The following is a 22,960-nucleotide window of genomic DNA, read 5'->3' as shown; positions in this document are numbered from 1 at the left end:
TTTTTGCTTATACAATATTAATAACTCAAAAAAGGATTTCCACAGGATGAAGTGGCACAATGACCAAAACCAAAAATAAACCGCTGGACAGGTAGGACAGGATCCAAAAATAAGTCACCGTACTTAGTGAAAAAAAACTTTTTATTATTGCTTTTGTCATAACAGGAACTTCTTCAGAACAACAATCACCAACATAAAAGTATTCTCTTAAATAAGGTAGAACACACCCTAATGATTAGACACCACACCTCAAAGCACTTACTTATCCACTCAGAAAAGACTTACAATAAATACATTTCCTAAAATGAACATAATACATACAAACTAGTACATATAAAGAATACATTTTTTAGTCTATACTAACCCATGTCCCACTCATAACCAACTTTTATAAATTTTTAACCTCCTGTTCTTTAAGAAACACTTTATGTTAGTGGAATCATACCTGGTCGTTTATCTGCCCCCAATCTTAACTGCCATGCAGTTTCCTTTTGCTCAACTTGATCTTTATAACAGCTCCCCTCAAATTCCTTGGTACATGCTCCCAAATAGAAAAAAAAAAGCTTCTATATTCTGGACAACTAACTCTATGCCTATATAAGGCATTATACATATTTTAACCTTAATGGCATATAAGTGCTCTTTAATTCTTTGCAAAGGCACATTGTGGACATTCCTATATAAAATTCTCTGAAGAATGAACAAATGGCTATATAAACAATCCCTTCTGTTTTACAATTATAAACACCCCTAACGAGTAAAGTTCTGTCTAAATGGGGCAATTCTATAAAGGGGCCTTAAAGGATGTACCTACATGCCACACAAAAAACACATTTGTACATTCATTTCGACCTCATACTATTACACATGCTATCACCCTTAAAACTGTCTCTTTGTAAACACCTTTTCAAATTAAAGGTATTCTTAAAGACAAATTTAGGTTTGTCCCCCATTAATTTAAACAAATCCAAATTACCTTTAATGATGTTCCAGTTCTTTCAAGTGATAGACACAATAGTAGGTCTGTCCACTGACATGTCCAGACAACAAAAGGTATCATATTTAATACTACTTTCAGAACATGCCTCCATATTAGTTTCCTTCATAATTAGTCCTGACTTCAAAATGGGGGGAAAATCAGTATACCTATGTCTTCTAATTTCATCCACTAACCTAGATAACATGTCTTCCTTATACCCCCTTTCTACAAACATTCTAACAATAAATCTAACTTCTTCCTCAAACACCAAGTCCTCAGATGTCATCCTGGAAGCATGTGTTAGCTGCCCCTTGGGAATATTATTCTTCATATACAAGGGGTGATTACTGGCATAGTGTAAGAAACTATTGACAAAGGTGTTCTTTCTATAAATCTTGCTACTAAATTCACGGGTAAGAGATTCCCATTTAACAGTAATGTCCAAAAAACTTACTTCTAACCCTATGTGACTCTTAATAAACTTCAAGAAGTCAGACTGCACATTCATATTATTAATTAGATCAAGGGCTTCCTTTTCAGTACCTTCAATAACAAAATTAGAAAAAACACCTTTGTCAATAGTTACACTATGCCAGTAATCACCCTTGTATATTCCCTTTTAGATTTCAGACATAGCTAAAGAATGTTTTATGACTGTCTTTAGCTAGGGAAGCTAATTTAGCCTAATAACTAGTTTTGGAGGACTTTACCAGGTATATGATTTACTTGTTCAAGTTGTGGAGGGTAGTCTTTCTCTGCTAAGTTCCCTCTTGTTCTTAGATATCAGTTTCTTCCTTTTATTATATCACCTGTTTATACTCAAGGTCCACCAGGGTGGCTTGTTTTTATGGGAGGACTTTGTTTTGATCCTGTCAGGTACAGCAGAGTCAATGCAGTTGCTTAAATGATTATACGGGGTGTTTGTGTACTCCTGTGCTTAGCAGTCATTGTTGGTTGTGTTAGCAGGGGGGGTTGAAACTTTTCAAGCCATCGCTTAGTAGGCTATACTTTATTTTGGAGAAGTTTCTCATTGTTATTGCTATGTGGTGGTGTCAGGTCTGATTGAAACAAGGCAGATCTATGTTCTGACTTTACTAGGGAGGGTAGAACACAGGAGGTAGTGCATTACCCCTATAATGGTGAATACTAAATCTTTAATATTTGAGTCCCTTTGTGGGGGTGCAGACTAAGTGTTTCAGAGCATTTGTATTAACAATGTCTAGGCACCTCAGGGCAATCATGTTTGTACTTGTGTATGTCACCAGCTCAATAGAAGGGTAGTTAAAATCTCCCATGACCAAGGTGTTTGGCTGTATAGTGAGTGCCTCAAGCAAGTCTAGGTAGGCTGTGTGCTTCCCATGGTTCATGGTGGGGGACCTGTAGCTAACAGTGATGTGATAGAGTGCTTTACCTATAGTTATAATGACCTGGAGTAGCTCAGAAGATTTGCACAGTTTAACCAGTCCCAAGGTGTATTTGGATTTAATGAAGATGGTTCTTTCATGCTTGTTTTGAGGTCTGAGCATGTGGAAGGCATTGTAGCCTTGCATGGCCAGGGTGTTGTCTGTGGCCTTGAACCAAGTCTTGGTGACTGCACAGACATCAGCATCTTCCAAAGTGAGGAGAGCTTCCAGGAGTGCAGTTTCCTGTTTAGACTCCTAGCATTAAGCAGCATAACCTTCAGTTTGTTTGTAGTGGATTTTTTTATGTCGGGGGGTTTTGTTGCTTTGCCTAAAAAAAACACTATGGAGCAGGCTTTTGCTAGTATTCAAAAGCCTAGAGAAGACAGATGAAGACCATCTCTGGCAAAGCAGGGTGGTCTGTCGACCTTGACTTCCCAGGCTGTCAAATATTGGATCTCTCTGGATTGACAGCAGAAGCTAAGTAGGGTTGCCACCTTTTCAAATGCCCAAAGTGGGACATTTTTCATAGAAAAGTCAGATCTTACAGGGCAAAACATACCCACGGCCAGTACAAAGGACAAGAATTCATCTTTTTGCCCGAATAAAAGCGTATTCTTGTAGCATTTGAGTTGCTTATTCTGTTTATTATAATATTTAGGTGATTCGGATTCAAAAAAACAGTTTTATGCAACTATTAAAGAAAATATAGGAAATATAGGAAATATTTTTGTCCTAAAATCTCAGAATATTTGCCATTTTTTCAATTTTTTTGCAGGACACAACTGCTCAAACAGGGACTGTCCCTCGCAAAGTGGGACAGGGGGTAACCCTAAAGCTAAGCCAACTGTTGAAGTCAATAATTTTTTGTTTATATTGTGGCATCATCCTGGGTGAAGGTAGAATGGTGCTTTATGGCTAGGGTCATACCTGCCTGGGACACATAGTCTGAGAGTTCAGTCATGTTTCTCTTCATATAGTCCAAGGTGGTATGTCTCAAGTCATTCACCCCAACATGTACTTTGACAGAGTCATAATGGCGTAAAGCCTGGTGATGGGGGCATCTGTTTATCTTGCTATGGAATCTACTATGACCAGGACATTTGGTTTTGAGGTGTTCTGCCTTAGGGACTTATTCACTGAGACACTGATATGTGTGTGTTGCTATGTGTAGTAGATTTTGGTTATGTTCTAGTATGTGTGAGTTGTTTGCACTTGGGAGGTCTCTGGTCTTTTGGTAGGCTCTTAGTGAGTACCTCTGCATATGTGGGTTTATGTGTTCTGACCTAACTTTGTGTGATCAGAGAGATGTGCATACTGACAACCTGTTTGATGTCTTGTTTATTCTTTCGTTCGACGATTGATTCCAGTTTCATTGTATAGATACGTCTGAAACATACTGCATTTGCTTGTTGTAGAAGCAAATGGTTGTCAGTATACATGAGGCAATTACTACATTGCCTCAGGATGTCCATGTCAATCAGTTTGGCTGCAGAAATGTTGGGAAACTGACTGTCCATTGTAGCAGGTTAAACTGAAGTACTGTTATGGGGCGGCCAAATTAGATCAGCTTCTGCTCTGTGGTTAATGAGAGATGTTTCCTTTTGAGGATTAGGGATGGAAAAGTGTGGCAGTTCTGCTAAGTGCTCAGCTGAGTTGCCTGTAGTGCAGCAGGGAAGCCTGGGAGGGTTCCACTAACTGTTGACTAGGGAACAAGTTGTATTTAGGCATTTGCATCTATACAGGGCACCTCTAATCCCTGGTGTGCAGTGCAAAGCTACAGGCAAAAGTGAGGCTTAAATAAAGAAAATTTAAACAAGTTTAACCACAAGCTACCAATAGGAAAACCCACACAGAGTCTTTATTCCAGCAATCCCAACTCAGATGGGTCCTGAGTTACACACTTTTGCCACAAGGGTGTCAGGTGGTCCTCTTAATGTAAGATGGCTGTTTTAGTGCTCAAGTGATGCCAAACAGTTTAGATTCAGCAAGTCTGAATCTAGCCTATGCTATTTGCAGCAGAAGTAGCAATCGATACAAAGTGCAGAATGTAGCCGTCACCACAGCAGAAAACAGTAAAAATGAAGCAGCAGTTCAATAAAATACAGTTCACAAAGTGCATACAGGCTTAAATTATACTTATATTTAGAAGATTTCAGTGGATGCCTTGGATTTCTGTTCAGATGCACTCTAGACCTCTGGCTAAGAATGCCAGACTCAGAGCAGTTCTGATAAACTGAGACATAACTGAATACTAGGCTAAATACACTCAGGAATCATTTTAAGCCTAGTCAATAACCTGAGCTCAAAATCAAACCCTGTACTTTGTGTCTATGAGGCGAAAAACCTTAACCATTATGCCAGCCCCGCCAGCATGTTAGTTAGTCTTTTGTCAGAAAAGAATACTTCAGAAAACTGTTTATCATTCATCCTGAAATTACATGGTATCTTAGTGAAAAATTGTTGCCATTTGTATAAGAAAACTATCTTGAAGTTCCAGGCAGAAGAGCAGCCAAAATGTTACAGGCAGTCCTGTTACAAGAAAGCAGAGACTGCGTAGAACTGCAGCGGGAAGAGCAGCAGAGGGAGATTCCTGAAGCTAAGCTGTCTCAGAAGGACACTGAGATGGCTGGTATGAATAGCCTTTTAAATTTTCCAGATGTAAAAACTGTTGAACACACCAGACAGTAGTGAACATGATAATAATGACAGAAACATTACATTTATTTAAAATGCTGACTAATACACAAAGCTTTGTTTTGATGTGAAACATCCATGACATGCTTGGTACAGAGTTAAGGTTAATTTACGATGATTAATGTAACATAATACATGCTACCTCATAGAAAAGGGATATTTGTGTATTTTATAACTTTAGAAAGGGGGATGTGATATGTGGGATGCCAATCTAATTCTAGTGAGCTAGCTAATGTGATGTACATAGTTCTAGAGAATTCAGTAGTATACAGGCATCAGTGAGACCAGCCGGCATCATCGGTGCCTCTGTTTTAAGTATTATTCATCCTAGCATTGCAATGTCAATCACATTTTAATACCAAAGAAGCATTTTAAATAAGCTTATTGACACTTTCAGTGTTCTGAATCCAGAGTGACAGTATTTAAAACTACTAAATTTGCTTAGGGGCTAGATTCAATAAAGCCTACATGGTGCACTAAGAATGTGTGTGGGTTGTGGCAGCTTGCTGTTTTGTATTCTGTAAGTGGCTCTACTTGGTGTGCAAAGCCAAGCAAATATGGTAAAAATTGTGGCATGCTAATTACAGCATGAGCAGCTGACTTTTATTCTAATTAGCGAATCTAAGATGGAGGAGCTATCCAACAAGCCATAAAGCATTCGTGTACACTCAGTGCAGGTTTTGGCCTTGAATTCCAAAAATATTGGAATACACTCATGGAAACGACTCTACATGGAAAGAATGTTAGCAACTGCTGTAGCTCTTCTGCATGTGTATGTGCAACAGGCCTAAGTCTATGCTGTTGCTAACAGACCTCAGCTAAAAAGAACAATGGTGTTCAGACCCTGTTTAACTTTTCATGGTCTGCATGAAGTAGAAATTGTAGACGGCTACAGTATGGATAGACACACTGCAGGAGCTCTGAAATCTCTATAGTCCTCAACTCAGAGCAAGGGCAAACTGAGGTGAAGCAATACCTGTGGAAACCAAGGTATGTGTAGCACTTAGAATATTAGCTACAGGAACTTTCCAGATACCAACAGCGATATGTTGGGGTGTCACAGACATCAGCATCCAAGATCCTCCATCAGTTCCTGAATGCTATGCTACAACATGCCAGTGACAACATAAATTTTCCCTATAGACTGAAGGACAGAGCTACAAATATGCAGTATTTCTACTCTGTAGCACACTACCCTGAAGTCGTGGGTGCCATAGACTGCACATACATTGAAATCAAATCACCACCTGGGGAACAGGAAAAAAAGTACATAAACAGAAAGGGCTTCCACACCATTAACTGCCAGGTCATGAGTAAAGCTAAGGGAATCAGCATGAATGTGTATGCTGGCAACCCATGCAGTTACCAAGACTCCCATATCTGGCACAAATCTCATCTGTATCACAGAATTTTCTAGGGGGCATATCCCACAGTGTTATTTACTGGGAGATGCATTGTATCCACCTGAACCATGGCTGATGACACCCATTAGAAATGCACACCCACCCACCAAAGAATGCTATAATGAGGCACATGGTCAAACAAGAAATATCAGAATAATGTTTGGGCTGCTGAAGTCACAGTTCTAGTGCATAGATATATTGGGGGAGTCCTGCAGTACAATCACCATACTTGTGCTGAAATTTTCACTGTCTATGTTATCCTTCAGAATATTATTCTTATAAAACAGCTTCAGCAGGAACACAAAGGAGAAGGGGCACATATCCCACCACCACTGGCAAGGTCACGACAGCTGCACGCAGGTGAGAAGTCAGAGTGGGAACCATCAGTCACTGTGGGTGTGGGTAGACATAAGCATGCACAATATGCCTTTGCCAAGAGGCAATGGATACCACATATGCTCACCATCTAAGGGGGTAAAACTTTCAGCTTATGCTATGCACATACATACAGTAAAACTGATGCAAGGCAATACTTACAACCTTTGCTTACCTATGTGATGGCTGTGTACTGCTAGCACCATACAGAGTCAGCCCCGAATTAAAATGTTTGTAACTGCAGGACTATCAAGGCAAGTGCTGAACCTGGAAGAAAACAATAAATGGCTAAGAGCATAAATTAATGGCATATCCTTGAATACTATTACTTGCTAATGTAACTAAGTAGAAGGTGGGTGATTTGTACAGTAATGACATCAATATGTGACAGCAGTGACTTATGTCAATAGATTGTTCTCTGTCAACTAATAGGCCTTATACATCAAATATGCACACATTACAAAACCTATAAGAAAGCAGTACAGTTTTCAAAAGAGCATCACAAACACAGCGGTCAGTCAGGTATGCACCCTGGGCATCAGACAAAAGACTTATGTATCCCTGAATTCAAAAGTTAGAAACAAGGTGATGGCACAGTTATCATCATTTGCAAATGGTGTTGTGTATGGGGGAGCAGGAGGGCAAGGGTGACACAAAAGGCAGTGAGTGTGTGTGAGTAAGAAAGACAGACACTGAGATATTCAGATAAATTACCAAATGGCCACTGAGACTGAATGAGCTGTCAGCCTCATGACTGACCCATGTAACTGTTTTGTGTGTGTGTGTGTGTGTGTGTGTGTGTGTGTGTGTGTGTGTGTGTGTGTGTGTGTGTGTGTGTGTGTGTGTGTGTGTGTGTGTGTGTGTGTGTGTGTGTGTGTGTGTGTGTGTGTGTGTGTGTGTGTTTGTATGGGCACATAAGGTGAAATGTGTGTGTGAATGTTTGCAAGAACACAGGTAAGCTCTGTGATACATCCTGGCATGTCGGACAGGTGTGAGCTGTGCATGGTAGAGGTAACAGTTCATCTTCATCACCCCCCAAACCATGAGAACTGGCTCGACAGGAGTTAGACTGGCATGTCCATGCCCATGTTCAGATGTGCTGCTGCTACCTGAATGTGATTGATGTCTACTGGATGAGCTCTCATCACGAGTATGCCTAGGACCATGACCCCACTGCCTCCCATGTCTGGGTGTGACACCTCAATCACTGAAAGAGCAGTGGAAGTAGTGCCACTATGAGATCATGATCGGGCGCAGCCACATTGGCTAACATCAGATGATGCTGCTAACCTATGTCTTTGTGGATGCTGCTCACCTCTCAGCAGAAGCTCCATCAAAAACACTGCCCATTCCATCTTGTCATTCAGCCGATCCTTTGAATTGGCAACACAGCAGAGGGAGTCATGTACGTCAGCTTGTGTCACATCTACAACCCTAAGCATGTCCTTGGAGGCCCTAGTGGAATGTGCTTCTACCTCCATGATGGTCCTAAGCGTATGTTGGGTGGCACATAATGACACACCAGGATCAGGTGAAGGGTGTACAGCAAGTCTCCTCTCAGCATCCCTAACAACTCTTCTGCATGGCACCTCACCCATACTTTGGCTACTGCCAGAATCACCCGACACTAAAGCTGAAGTAACCACAATACCCTGATCAGGTGTGTCACCCTCCACCTGTCCAATAACTGAGTGGAATAGGCATGCATAGGCTTACAGGCTGTGACTGAGGGAAATATAGAAAATGGCAACCTCAGTGTTAGATTCAATCTCTGCACCCACTGACTGTGCCTCTGTTTGACCACCATCATCATCAGAGTCTGATTATACTCTGACATCAGGTAATAAGAGTCTTAATTTCCACTGTCAGGATCACCTGTGATAATAAGCAACAAACACAAGTCAGAAATAAATACTACACTAAATATTTAAAACAATTTATATGATAACAAACTAACACTGGTTACACTATTGCAGATGCTACAGCAATTCAGACAGTCATTACACCCACCTCACACATACAGATAGCTGTACAGATCTGATAAATGGTCCTCAATAATTCAAGAAAAAAATGTGGCTTACCATGTCCAGATGACTCCACACTTGGCAGGGAGGATGGTCCTGGAAGAAATGAAGCAAGGTAAGGATGCAATCATCACAATTACAATAACACAGGGAGACAGTGAATGCACAATTTCTGCCTATATGTCTGTTAACAGTACTCATAACTGAAACATGGCTGACACATCCACCCATAGTTCATATGTAATGAACAAAAATGTGTTGTTAAATCTATTCATTTATCAATAGGTTTATAAAAAAAACACAGGAACTATTAGTTAAATTTTGCTATATTTTACCAGTGAAACAGGAACTAGTGTTTAGAGTGTAAAAGAATACAAGGAACACCAGTACACTATAGCTGTAGCCAAACCAGACACTCCGAGGTAGAACCACAAAAAAGTTTAATAAATCCAAGTGCAATACAATAAAACCAAGTGTGAATGTAAAACCAATGTAATCCAATAAAACACAGTCAAGCACTTTCGTCCAGTATAGGGCTTCTTCAGAACTGTGAGTAAATGAAACACATGTCATTATATAAAAACAGCCAGCTAATCAGTGCAGTAAAACCAATTACTCATCAAGTGGAGCCCTAAAATATAAGGAAATATAAAGAAAATATAAAGGAAAACCTCCCTCCTGGGAGGTAGCTAATTCATAAATGTGTGGCTCTATATTTCGACTCAGGCTTTATTGAAATATTATCGTTAATGCCTGGAGCTACCGTGGCATTGTAACATAATTGCCACCTCATTTCAGCCCTTTCTTGTTTATTCTTTTAGTCCCCCCTCTAGAATCCTTAGTTACCACTTCCAATAAACCAAATAAAAAATATGGTTAGGATTAAGTTTGATGTGTTGGCATAATGCATTGTTATCATCCTGTTTCCTGATACTGTAGGTATGCTCATAGATCCTTCTTCTAAACATCCTTTCAGTTTTGCCAATATAAAAATAATGGCAAGCCTGGCAAATAGCAATACAGACTACCCCAATGGTGCTACAAGAACCTGTTGCAAACCTTATTTCGTACTCATTTGTACCTACCCACAAGGCTGAGATGGGAACCCTAGTGATTTTTTTTACTGGGAGGGGGTATCCCTCGGAGTTTGTCCTACCCATTTGTGAACAAGTTACCAGTGAATGGGGTTCGAGATGCAAACCACTATTGGGGCTAACCCATATGACAGAGGTGACTGTTTCTGATCGGTGGAAGGATGATCTCACTACTCGATGGTATTGACTTATGGAGAAACTAGTGAGAAAATTAAGGAGATCATTAAGAGAAACTGGGTACTGTTCAAAGGAAACAAAGAACTTCTAGAGTTAGTTGATAATGGACCTATGTTCACTTATAGGACCAACAACAATATGAAATTTTTGTTAGAACACCCCATTGAACAGATGACTAAGAAGTCTAAGGGCACTATTAAGTGTGGTGCTTGTGACAATTGTAAGTTCATAATATCTACCCCCACCATGTGGGTAGGTACAAATGGGTATGGAATAAGGTTTGCAACAGGTTCTTGTAGCACCATCGGGGTAGTCTATATTGCTATTTGCCAGGATTACCATTATTTTTATATTGGCAAAACTGAAAGGATGTTTAGAAGAAGGATCTATGAACATACCTACAGTATCAGGAAACAGGATGATAACAATGCATTATACCGACACATCAAACTTAATCCTAACTATATTTTTTATTTGGTTTATTGGAAGTGGTAACTAAGGATCCTAGAGGGGGGGCTGGAAGAATAAACTAGAAAGGGCTGAAATGAGGTGCAATTACGTTACAATGCCATGGTAGCTCCAGGCATCAATGATAATATTTCAATAAAGCCTGAGTTGAAATATAGAGCCACAAATTTGTGAATTAACTACCTCCCAGGAGGGAGGTTTTCCTTTATATTTTCTTTATATTTCCTTATATATTAGGGCTCCACTTGATGAGTAATTGGTTTTACTGCACTGATTGGCTGGCTGTTTTTATATAATGACATGTGTTTCATTTACTCACAGTTCTGAAGAAGTCCTATACCGGACGAAAGCGCTTGACTGTGTTTTATTGTATTAAATTGGTTTTACATTCACACTTGGTTTTATCGTGTTGGACTTGGATTTATTAAACATTTTTGTGGTTTACCTCAGAGTGTCTCCTTTGGCTACAGCTTGAGTGTACTGGTGTTATTTGCGTTTTCTATATTTTACTATACAAGGAAATCTTGCAACTTGCCATAAGTAAGCTTACCTGAAAGATCCTCCTGGCACATGCTTGTCCTCTCAGACACATCAGCACCGACAATAATTATGTGTTCTTGTGCAGTTTCCACTGAGATCTCTGAATCTGTGACAGTGGACAGAAACACTTAATTTGGTGTCAGTGGTGGTTTGATAGTCCCCCCCCCCATAGCCAGCTGTTCAAGAGCGACTGCAGCTGCTCTCCTCTGGGCTGATGAAATCATATCAGTGGCCCCACGCCTTACCTGATCATAATTCCTGGTGCAACCCCCTATGGCATTGACATCATTGACTACCTGGTTCCAAATCTACATTCTTTAAGCCATTAACCCACATCCTCTCTGAAGCACAAAAGGTGCCATGACCCCAGAACGACCTGTACTATGTCATTTTCAGAGCCACTGAAAGGGGGTTTAAGTACATTTTCATGCTTGAGTGCCATAATCCTATGTGACATAAAACAGAGAAGTATACAGCATATAAATATCACATAAGTAAATTCCTGCTCATACACATACGCGCGCACACACACACACACACACACACACACACACACACACACACACACACACACACACACACACACACACACACATACACGCACATATCATTTTTTTTCAACATTAAGAAATGGAGACACACATTTCAGTTATTAAAAATTGAAGGTTATGTGGTTGTACCACATCACAGTTAAACACAAACCAATATTTGGTCCAAAGCAAGTAATATCATTTTAGTTTTTTATTGTTTTTCATGGAAATAACAGGATGACTACACATTTTCAAGAGCAAATCTCTTGAAACACAACTTTTGTTGCCCCAACACACAAATGGTACTTGACTCCCCCACCCCCAAAACAGGCAAATGAAAGTTTGTACAAACCAAGGAATGCTACATAATTCAATTGTTATATATTCTTTCAACACAATTCTCACAAAGTATACACAAGTACAACAGAAGAGTCAATTGTATATGATTGCCAATCACTTCTCACTGTGCCCAGCACTTTTCTAGAAGTGTCTATGAACCATCTTAGAAATATAACACCCCTGTGTCATTGACAATATAGTACATTACATTTCCCTGAAATAACACAGAAGACTCTAAGATAACCAATTTTAACAATAACCCTTGTGATGAATGTTAATGCTGTCTATCTGAGAAAGTAAATGCCTGCCAAAAATGTCTATGCCAACAGTGAACTATATGAAGTGAAAAGATATAAAAGTTCCTTTTGAAGGACCACTAAGACAATTGACAGCTTCCTTTAGGTTTGATTTAGTGCTTAATTGTGTAATTAAATGAATAAAATCCAGTGCTTCATTGGCCGAAAATAAAATAATTTACTAATTTATTTATGCAGTTTTGCAGTACATCCTGGTCTTCATATAAATATTTCACAATTGACAGAAAAATTAAGTTTAACTTTTTATAGCACTTTACTGACCTCAGCAAGACACAGTATCAGGATGCAAAATTCTGGATGCTGACCCACAGTGAAAATTACAATTTTTCTGCTTTCTAGTCTATGTTTTCCAGGCTGAGGAAAATGAATTTGTAAAACAACATTAGCTGTGATGGGAAAAAACAATTGGAATTGAAAAGAAAAGAATGACATTAGAGGGGTTGGGGTAATAAACTGTCTAGGTGATATTATAAGGAGAAAAATAACATCAGTATCAGGCTGACTACATTGTTGGATGGTGGTTGTCATGGCTACTGATGGGAAATTCATTTAATTTCTTCTTCAATTACTAGGAACATTTTATTTTGTTTCTATCCAGCTAGACAATTTGAAGTCTACACATCACTTTACTGCATACCTCTCAACCTATTAGCACAAGAAATCTAGATAAAGCCTAAACAAATGGGGGGGGGGGGCAAAGGCCCCCAAATAGGGATAGATTTTAAATATTGCGCTTATGAACTTAGAAAGTTTCTAGAATAATAGGAGTTGTGTTATTCTGCATTTTCTCAAGGACATGAAGTCTGAAACTCAAATGTATGTCATTATTTAGAGACTTCAGTCCTTAGTGATTTGTCAGAAAACCACAAATTTTATGAGGAACTGACCAAAAATATAGCCAGAAATGTAATCTGGGCATTCTGCAAAAATGTGGACAGTTGAGTGGTATGTTGTACTGTACAATTTCAATAACAGTCTTATTTATAGATTTCTTGCAATTAAAGGAGACACATAGCAAGACTTACCACTGACATCATATGCATATATCATCAGAATTAAACCATTCTTATTTCTATTTATCTTAACCGTAATATCAATGTACTAATCTATCAACAGACATTGTATGCATGTTGTTACCTTTCCAGATTACATCAATTACCCCTCTAAACCTTCCAGATCATTAGCTATATTCTTAAAAAAAATTACTTTATTTCATCTCTCTCTCTCTCATTTAAATGTATCTTAAATATGTTAGCTATTTTCTTGCAATGAATTGAATCTATACTGTAAACAAAGACCAAAGGGGGTGTAAGTCATCAAGGAATCCTTAAAACATCTAAAAGTAATTTATTTCAAGGATGCTATGATGAGTTTTGTTTAAATTTCAAATTATCAAAACAGGGAGTGAGATCAATAACAACTTGTAAAGATGGTGCAAACTAAAATATAATGTGTTAGCTAAATAATGTATTATTTAAATGAACATTTCAAGAGTAGTTTTCTTATCATGCTACTCCAATTTTTCCTTGGTGGGACTTTAGTCATAATTTGATAAATTCAGCAACTTGTATAAAGTCACAAAAACGTGGGGGTTAGCCTAAAAAGATAATTAAGTCCAGGCAAGTTGGAGGATTTAAAATCCCAGACTTTAATAAACAACAGGAAGAGGAAAACACTGACCCTTATCTGGGATCTGAACTTGGGAACCTCCATATTCTATGCAGCTATCACTGTCATTGGATGAATATAAAGAGTTTTGACACAGCTAAGGACCTGATTTTCTCAAAGAGTAACTGTTTCGCCTTGCACTCTGGAAATCACCACAATAGTAACTTTGATCATACAAGAATCCAGTACAATACTAAGTTAATGGTTTGTTCTGCAAGGGATACTTTAGGAAATGCTGTCTAATTTATCAGTACAAACTATCTGTTGATACTTGGTAGCTGAATGTTTTAAGCTGAGTTTTCACTATTTTGGAAGCTAATTTAAAGTATGAGCTAATCTTTCTATGACCAGTCATTAGCAGACCTAATTTTTACCCTCAGCCACTGGGGATGCACAAGCCAGTGCATTTCTTTGTGCCGGTCCCAAGCCTGGATAAATGGGGAGGGTTGCATCAGGAAGGGCATCCGGCATAAACCTTCACCACATCTTTTCATGCAGTCACCGGTTAATATTTCCATACCGGATCGGTCGAGGCCCAGGTTAACAATGACTGCCACCAGTACTGTTAGCCAACAGGGTGCTGGCGGAAATTGGGCTACTGTTGGCCGAAGGAGGAGAAGAGGTGGAAGGCATGGCTGAAGGCAGGAAGAGAGGAGAAAGGCTAGGACTGTGGTAGTGAGGGTCGGAACTTTGAATGTTGGCAGTATGACTGGTATAGGGAAAGAGCTAGCTGATATGGTGGACAGAAGGAAGGTTGGTATATTGTGTGTGCAAGAGACCAGATGGAAGGGGAGTAAGGCTAGGTGTATCGGAGGTGGGTTCAAATTGTTTTATCATGGTGTGGATGGGAGGAGAAATGGCGCAGGAGTTATTCTGAAGGAACAGTATGCGAAGAGTGTTTTGGAGGTTAAAAGGGTGTCAGATAGAGTGATGTTTATGAAGCTGGAAATTGATGGTGTAATGATTAATGTTGTTAGTGCATATGCTCCACAAGTTTGGTGTGCAATGGATGAGAAAGAAAAATTTTGGAGTGAATTGGATGAAGTGATGATGACTGTACCCAAGGGTGAGAGAGTGGTGATTGGAGCAGATTTAAATGGGCATGTTGGTGAAGGGAATAGTGGGGATGAGGAAGTGATGGGTAGGTATGGTGTTAAACAAGGGAATGCAGAAGGTCAGATGGTAGTGGATTTTGTGAAAAGGATGGATATGGCTGTGGTGAATATGTATTTTAACAAGAGGGAGGAGCATAGGGTGACATACAAGAGTGGAGGAAGATACACACAGGTGGATTATATCTTATATAGGAGGGCCAGTTTGAAGGAGATTGGAGACTGTAAAGTGGTGGCCGGAGAAAGTGTAGTTAGGCAGCATAGGATGGTGGTTTGTAGGATGACGTTGGTGATCAAGAAGAGGAGGAGGAGTCTGAGGGCAGCACCAAGGATCAAATGGTGGAAACTGAAAACGGGTAATTGTGAGGTGGAGTTCAGGGATGAGTTAAGACAGGCACTTGGTGGCAGTGAAGAGTTACAAAATAGCTGGGTAACTACAGCAGAGCTAGTAAGGGAGACAGCTAGAAAGGTGCATGGTATCACATCGGGACAGAGGAAGGACGACAAGGAGACATGGTGGTCGAATGAGGAAGTACAGAAGAGTATACAGGCAAAGAGGTTGGCAAAGAAGAAGTGGGATTGTCAGAGAGATGAAGAAAGTAGACAGGAGTATAAGGAGAGGAGGTACATGGCAAAGAGAGAGGTGGCGAAGGCTAAGGATAAGGCATATGAAGAGTTGTATGAAAGGTTGGACACTAAGGAGGGAGAAAAAGACCTGTACCGATTGGTTAGACAGAGGGAACGAGCTAGGAAAGATGTGCAGCAAGTAAAGGTGATAAAGGATAATGAGGGAAACATACTCCCAAGTGAGGAGAGTGTGTTGAGCAGATGGAAAGAGTACTTTGAGGGATTGATGAATGAAGAGAATGAGAGGGAGAGAAGATTGGATGATGTGGGGATAGTGAATCATGAAGTGCAATGGATTAGCAAGGAGGAAGTAAGGATAGCTATGAAGAGAATGAAGAATGGAAAGGCTGTTGGTCCAGATGACATACCTGTGGAAGCAGGGAGGTGTATAGGTGAAATGGCAGTGGAGTTTTTAACCAGATTGTTTAATGAAATCTTAGAGAGTGAGAGGATGCATGAGGAATGGAGAAAAAGTGTTTTGGTACCAATTTTTCAGAATAAGGGTGATGTGCAGAGCTGTAGTAACTACAGAGGGATTAAATTGATCAGTCACAGCATGAAGTTATGGGAAAGAGTAGTGGAAGCTAGGTTAAGATGGGATGTGATGATTAGTGAACAGCAGTATGGTTTCATGCTGGGAAAGAGCACTACAGATGCGATGTTTGCTCTGAGAGTGTTGATGGAGAAGTACAGAGAATGTCAGAAGGAGTTGCATTGTGTTTTTGTAAACTTGGAGAAAGCATATGACAGGGTGCCTAGAGAGGAGTTGTGGTATTGTATGAGGAAGTCAGGAGTGTCAGAGAAGTATGTAAAAGTGGTACAGGATATGTACGAGGGTAGTGTGACAGCGGTGAGGTCTGCGGTGGGAGTGATGAATGTGTTTAAGTTGGAGGTGGGAGTACATCAAGGATCAGCTCTGAGCCCTTTCTTATTTGCAATGGTGATGGACAGGTTGACAGACGAGATCAGACAGGAGTCCCCATGGACTATGATGTTTGCAGATGACATTGTGATCTGTAGTGAGAGTAGGGAACAGGTGGAGGAGACCCTGGAGAGATGGAGATATGCTCTAGAGAGAAGAGGAATGAAGGTCAGCAGGACTAAGACAGAATATATGTGTGTGAATGAGAGGGAGGATAGAGGAATGGTGAGGATGCAAGGAGTTGAGGTGGTGAAGGTGGATGAGTTTAAATACTTGGGGTCAATAGTTCAGAGTAACGATGAGTGTGGAAGAGAGGTGAAGAAGAGAGTACAGGCAGGATGGAGTGGATGGAGAAGAGTGTCAGGAGTGATTTGTGACAGATGAGTACCTGTAAGAGTGAAAGGGAAGGTCTACAAGAGGGTAGTGAGATCAGCTATGTTATATGGGTTGGAGACAGTGGCATTGACAAAAAGGCAGGCGTTTGAGCTGGATGTGGCAGAGTTAAAGATATTAAGATTTGCACTGGGTATGATGAGGGTGGACAGGATTAGGAATAAGTATATTAGAGGGTCAGCCCAGGTTGGAAGGTTTGGAGACAAAGCCAGAGAGGCAAGATTACGTTGGTTTGGACATGTGCTGAGAAGGGATGCAGAATATATTGGGAAAAAGATGCTAAGGATGAAGCTACCAGGTAACAGGAAAAGAGGAAGGCCTAAAATAAGGTTTATGGATGTGGTGAGAGAGGACATGCAGGTGGTTGGTGTGACAGAGCAAGATGCAGAGGTCAGGAAGAAATGGAAACAGGTGATCTGCTGTGGCGACCCCTAACGGGAACAGCCGAAAGAAGATTATGATTTGATGCATTAAGACCTAATCCGTGTTATTAATCCACACAGGTGTTAATTCTATACTGGATTTCTAATAATAATTTGGGAACCAAAGAAATATATAGCAACCTCTCTATCCTCTAATTATGCACTTTCTACAAGCCTAATGAGCATATTACGTGCAATGTAATTTCCATCATATTATATGACCAACCAAGTTACACTATCTAACATGCAGAAGACTGTTAAGATTCATACTTTAGCTTGCCTTATTGCAAGACTCATTGATGACACCTCCCTGTCTAAATGTCCAATTATATTTGCTTTTCATGCTATTAGACTTATAGCTCGGCAGAAAAACATATAACTTTAGCCTAGGTCTCAAATATAGACCCATACTATAATGTCCCATTTACTAATTACCTCATATGCTCAGTTTATGGTAAGGCACAATGTCTTATTTATGTCCAGCCAAATTGGCTGCATTTATGGTCCATGTTTCCCTGAATTTGCTAAAGGCTGGCAAAAATCACATACAAATTCAAGAAATTATTAAAAAATATTATGATCAGGCTTAGAGAAATTTCTTCCTGACATGTATTTAGAACACTGAGCAGCACAGTGGTGCAGTAGATAGTGTTGCCACCTCACAGCAAGACATTTTTCAATTCAGTTCTTGCCTGGGATGTTTTCTGTGTAGTCTGCATGTCCTTCCTGTGTATGAATGGGTTTCCTCTGGATGCTCTTGGTTTCCTCCCATGTTCCAAGTTCCAAAGACATGTAGTAGGTGGTTTGGACTCTCTAAACTGGTCATAAGTGTAAGTGTGGTGTGGAAGAACTACTGCAGCAAGGCTAGCCACCCAGAGGTGGAAACCTTGGCTGTAGATGATTGTCACTATTGAACTGACACCCCGACCCCTGTGCAAACATGTGAAAAAAGGGTTGTGGATGTCTGGATATATTTAGAGGAATGAAACCTAGGAATTTATTTACCTTTGCTACCATATCAGTTCTTTTCTGATACCTCTTCTTGCTGTGTACCTTTTTTTGTATTTTCTTCTGTTTTACTCTACATTGCATTTTACATGCTGCTATGATTTTTGGTCTTTTGTTACTTTCCACATAAGAAGATCAAATGAGCTTTTTATCTAGCATGAATGTTTTGCCACTTGTGATTGTTTACTGTACTTCAGAGTTACTCTGTAGACTGCAGCCTAGCAATTTGATTTGCTCAGCATTTTAGGGTGCTTGCAATGGACGCATGCTGCACTTTTGTTTGTACTTAGGCACTGATTTTTGATCCAAAGAATTCTGTAATGCAGTCTTGAATCATGTTTAACCTGCTACTTATTTTTTCTTTTTATGTATAACGTAACTGTGTTTTGTCTCTATGTGGAGCTTTTCTCCCCAGGCCTCTGCTGAAAATGGAAATATATCCAGTCAGACCAGCCCGGTAAACAAATGTAAAATAAATAAATAAATAAATAAGTTGTTTGTGTTACAATACAGGTATGTGTTATTGCTTGGTGTTTGTATGTGTGTGTGTTGGGGTTGTTGTACAGATGTGGTCACTAGTGTGTGTGTGTGTGTGTGTGTGTGTGTGTGTGTGTGTGTGTGTGTGTGCACCAGAGTTTGTAGCTGTGGTATTTATTAGCTTGACAAGAACTGATTAAAAGACTCTTTTTCTCACTGAGAGTCACTGTATTCTTCATGGATTAATATTATCTCCATACCAAGCCAGTGTTGTGTAGAGGTATAAAGCGCTAAATATAACCCAGGTGACCTGGATTCAGTTCATGTTGAAGGTGCTGGAATAGGGATGGAGGATGTTCGTTGATAACTCTCTCTGAGGAGAAGCGTAATCCAAAGAGGAGAGTAGCCTTCGGCTAATAGTCAGTGAACACAGAGGAGGGACTGGGGAAATAATGGGGTAGGTCATAAAGTAAACTCCCCAGTAGATATAGTCAGCTAGACCTCCAGAATGTCTTTAAGTTCTGTGTTGGCACCAGCCCTATCAGAGAAAGTCCTGGGGGTAAACAGGTGGCTGGTAGACGTGATGAAGGATGTGGGGCACTGGATAGACTGCCAAAAGAATAATACAGGGGAAAGAAATATGATCTCCATACTTGTGAATCCGCAGTTAGTCAAGTTCCCTGAACTGGTAGTCATGATATAAATATTTTATATGCTCTTATTACACATTGAGATTTTGTTTTAACCATTGAGGTGGCCTCAGTGTTTTTTACCTCTTACATAAGTATTACAGCACAAAACCTTTGCAAATGCTTTTCTAAAACTACTGTGACAAAATGGGTAAAGGAAAGGATTGACTGAGGAATTGCACCAAAGGAGCCAAAATGTAATCTCAAACCAATAATATTCAACACACTGGCCACCACAGGCTGCATTGACAATATTAAGAAGAGTATATGGTACCCAGCACAGACCAAAAGAACAGACAATGATAGCAAGAGACTTTGCAATTTTTTTATCCCTAGAGAGGCGAAAATGTTGTCTGCTGTTCTGATTCATGTCTTCAACTGTCTTACAAGTACTGGGATACTGTACATTGTTGAATAAAATATGAGAATTTGCTTCACTTTTGACAAGAAATACATTGTGGCGCCGATCGTCTCCAAATTTAAGTGTTTCCTTGCAAACCTTAGTCTGAGGCAAAGACTTTGGACTTTTCTTTGGAAAGTAGAAAAACTGAAAATGTTGAAATGTAAATTTTCTTTCTTTAATTTCCAGGTGACAAGTGTGATTTTTGTTTTGATTCATCTGTTTCTGCTGTTTTCTCTTTCGTTTTCTGATGCACCAGTAGATACACAAGTTGAAATAAGTAACACTGATAAATGGAGTGAAGAACTCAATGACTGCAGCACAGAGAAGAAAATACCAGGTGTAACTGAATTCAGCATAGCAGTCGTCTTCAGGAACAATGCTTTTCCCTATAAAATACTCCCAGGATATTATCCATGGACCATATAAAAAAAATGCTGCAAGCCACACCGCTACCATTTTAAAGACTACTTGCATCAGGTCTTTGTGAACACGATACTCAGCCTGAGGGGAGAAGGATTGTATAAAAATAGCATATCTGTTTAAATGTGAAAAATCATGAAATAATTTTAATAACTTGAATACATTCACAAAATGTTAAAAATTTACACATAGAAAACATTTATGCTGCTATAACCTATAATCAGAAATATGGCACATTAGGTTTATAAATTCAATTGTTAAAACGTATGACCTATTTACTGTCAGGGAGTTGATTGCCATAACTACATGCTGATATTTTCTTTCCCCATTATGTACTTTTTTTCTGATTGTAAGGGGAAGTTTGTTCCATAATTTTGGTAGGAACTGCGTATTCTATCTACCACTTTTGTTGCTCAGTCTGGTGTTCGTCCCTCAAGTAGTAGATTCCAGTTACAGAGTTTCAGATGGAACTGGGTCAGCAAATGCCTTATAAGGTGGGCAGTAGATCACATCTAAATAACCCATATAAAACTGAATATAATGACATTTCCTGAAGCCTTTCTAAATAGTTAAAGTTTTCCAGCTCAGTGATTTTTTCTAGTAGGAAATTACAATACCATTTCAATGTGTTTCAGGTGTTTTTTTAAAAGACTGCCAAAGCAGCACTGTATTCAATGACAGGTTCAATAACAGGTCAGAGCAATGAGATGCAACATGAGATAGAACAAGCTCCTCAGAGTTACTAAACATGCCGCTTGGAATTAGTTGGGTTACATGATATACTTGTCTGACTTGGTTAGATACACTCTGGTTAACATTTAAATTTTAATGGTGCTGCTATATTTTATGATTTGACCATTTATTTTGTAATCATAATTTATCTCCTTTTTGTAAAGTGTTAAGATAATACATTTATTCACAGTAAAAGTGAAGTCATTACTGCAGAACCAGGTATGTGTTTTTAAGTCATCTTGAAGAAATTTGGCACCATTTATTGATGTAATTCTGTTACTCATATTGCAGTCAACAGCATATCTGTTACCCACTACTCTTGTCCCACTATTATATCTAAGAAGACCAGTTCAAAAGGAAGTGGCAACAGAGCTGAGCCCACTGAGACATCACTTGTAACCTCCCCATCGGGACAGACAGGTACCTCTCCATCTTGCTTATTGTATCTATTGCTAATGTGTTTTAGGATAATACAATCATAGGAAATTAGTAGGCTATTGGCCTTAATGCCCTTACAAGCCTAGCCAAGAATTTAGCCCATGTTCCAACAAGTCAGCACCCTATGCCACTGTCCAGCAGAGACACAAGTGAAATCCCAGGGGTGTATTTTCTGTCCCTCATCCAGTTATCCAGGTTGCACTTAGAAAGGGTTAATGAGGTCCTCTGCTTGACATGGAGAGGGAGTCTATTCCACAAAAGGGGGAGTCTCTGGGACACAAATCTGTCCCACCAACAAGTCCTATTGATGTCGCAGACCAGGTTGAAGTCATACGTGTGGGTTACGCGAGTGGAGCTTGACTTGCGGATATGCAGCAGTCCCATCAAGGTGGGGTCTGAGATTGCTTTGTATGCCAGACAAAGATTACCTCTGAGGAGTCTGGAAGAGACAGAGTAGTGGGACAGGGCCTTTAGCCTATCTGTGTAGGGTAGATGTTTGTGGCCCTGGATTCTCCTGGTGAGGAACCTCTGTGGCCTCTCCAGCTGCTGCATGTGTTTGTGAGGTACACGCCGAAAGGGACATTGTACTCAACAATGGGTCTTAATAAAGGAAGAATACAGGAATGTTATGACCACCTTGTCCCTGGATGAGACACCCTTACTGATGAGGTTGGCCATGTAGAAAGATTTCTGTACAATGGAGGCAATATGGTGGTCAAAAGTCAGTTTGCTATCAACCTGGGTGTCCAAGTCCCTCACAACTGATTGCATGCTTAGGACCTTATTATCAATGTGATAATTTGTGGGGGCATCACTCTCCCCAAAAGGAATTATGATGCATTTTGTGGCATTCAGTTTGAGGCCATGTTTCTGGCAACAGCCATTTGTTTGGGTGAGACCCTCTTGGAGGATATCCACATCACTAGGGGAATTGATGACAGCACCTAGCTTGCAGTCATCTGCAAACTTGGTCAGCTATAGCCCACTGGTTTTGGCCTGCACCTCAGAAATGTATATCCCAAACAACAGAGGCCCCAAGATTGATCCCTGGGGTACACCACTCATTATGGGTCTACTGCTTGAGGTGGCTTCCCCTATTTTAACTAGGTGGTTTCTATCAGTGAGCCAGTTTGCTACCCATCTGGTAACATACAGATTGATGCCTAGTTGAGAGAGTTTATATATTTTACCTAAGTGGGGAATAGTATCAAAAGCTTTGGCTAGGTCAAGGTAGGTGGTGTGCACCATCTTCCCCTCATCCATGGCCTTGGTGACTGTATCAAAGAAGTCGACCAAATTTAACAGG

General features: G+C 39.9%; 1 protein-coding gene across 1 annotated transcript in view; it reads right to left on the bottom strand.

Annotated features, from left to right (window-relative positions):
* Window positions 1-19,731: 19,731 nt before the first annotated feature.
* LOC122796990 (histamine H3 receptor-like) overlaps window positions 19,732-22,960 on the bottom strand; it is a 293,027-nt gene continuing 289,798 nt past the window's right edge. The window contains exons 5-6 of the mRNA XM_044065761.1: window positions 20,101-20,565; window positions 19,732-20,001 (exon numbers count right to left, since the gene is read on the bottom strand). Coding sequence (XP_043921696.1) covers window positions 19,732-20,001; window positions 20,101-20,565 — 735 coding nt within the window. The remainder of the gene's footprint in view (window positions 20,002-20,100; window positions 20,566-22,960) is intronic.

Source organism: Protopterus annectens, chromosome 3.part0 (genome assembly GCF_019279795.1).
Source record: "Protopterus annectens isolate FY-2018-M chromosome 3.part0, PAN1.0, whole genome shotgun sequence".
NCBI classification, from domain to species: Eukaryota; Metazoa; Chordata; order Ceratodontiformes; family Protopteridae; genus Protopterus; species Protopterus annectens.
This window is presented reverse-complemented; position numbering and strand designations above follow the sequence as displayed.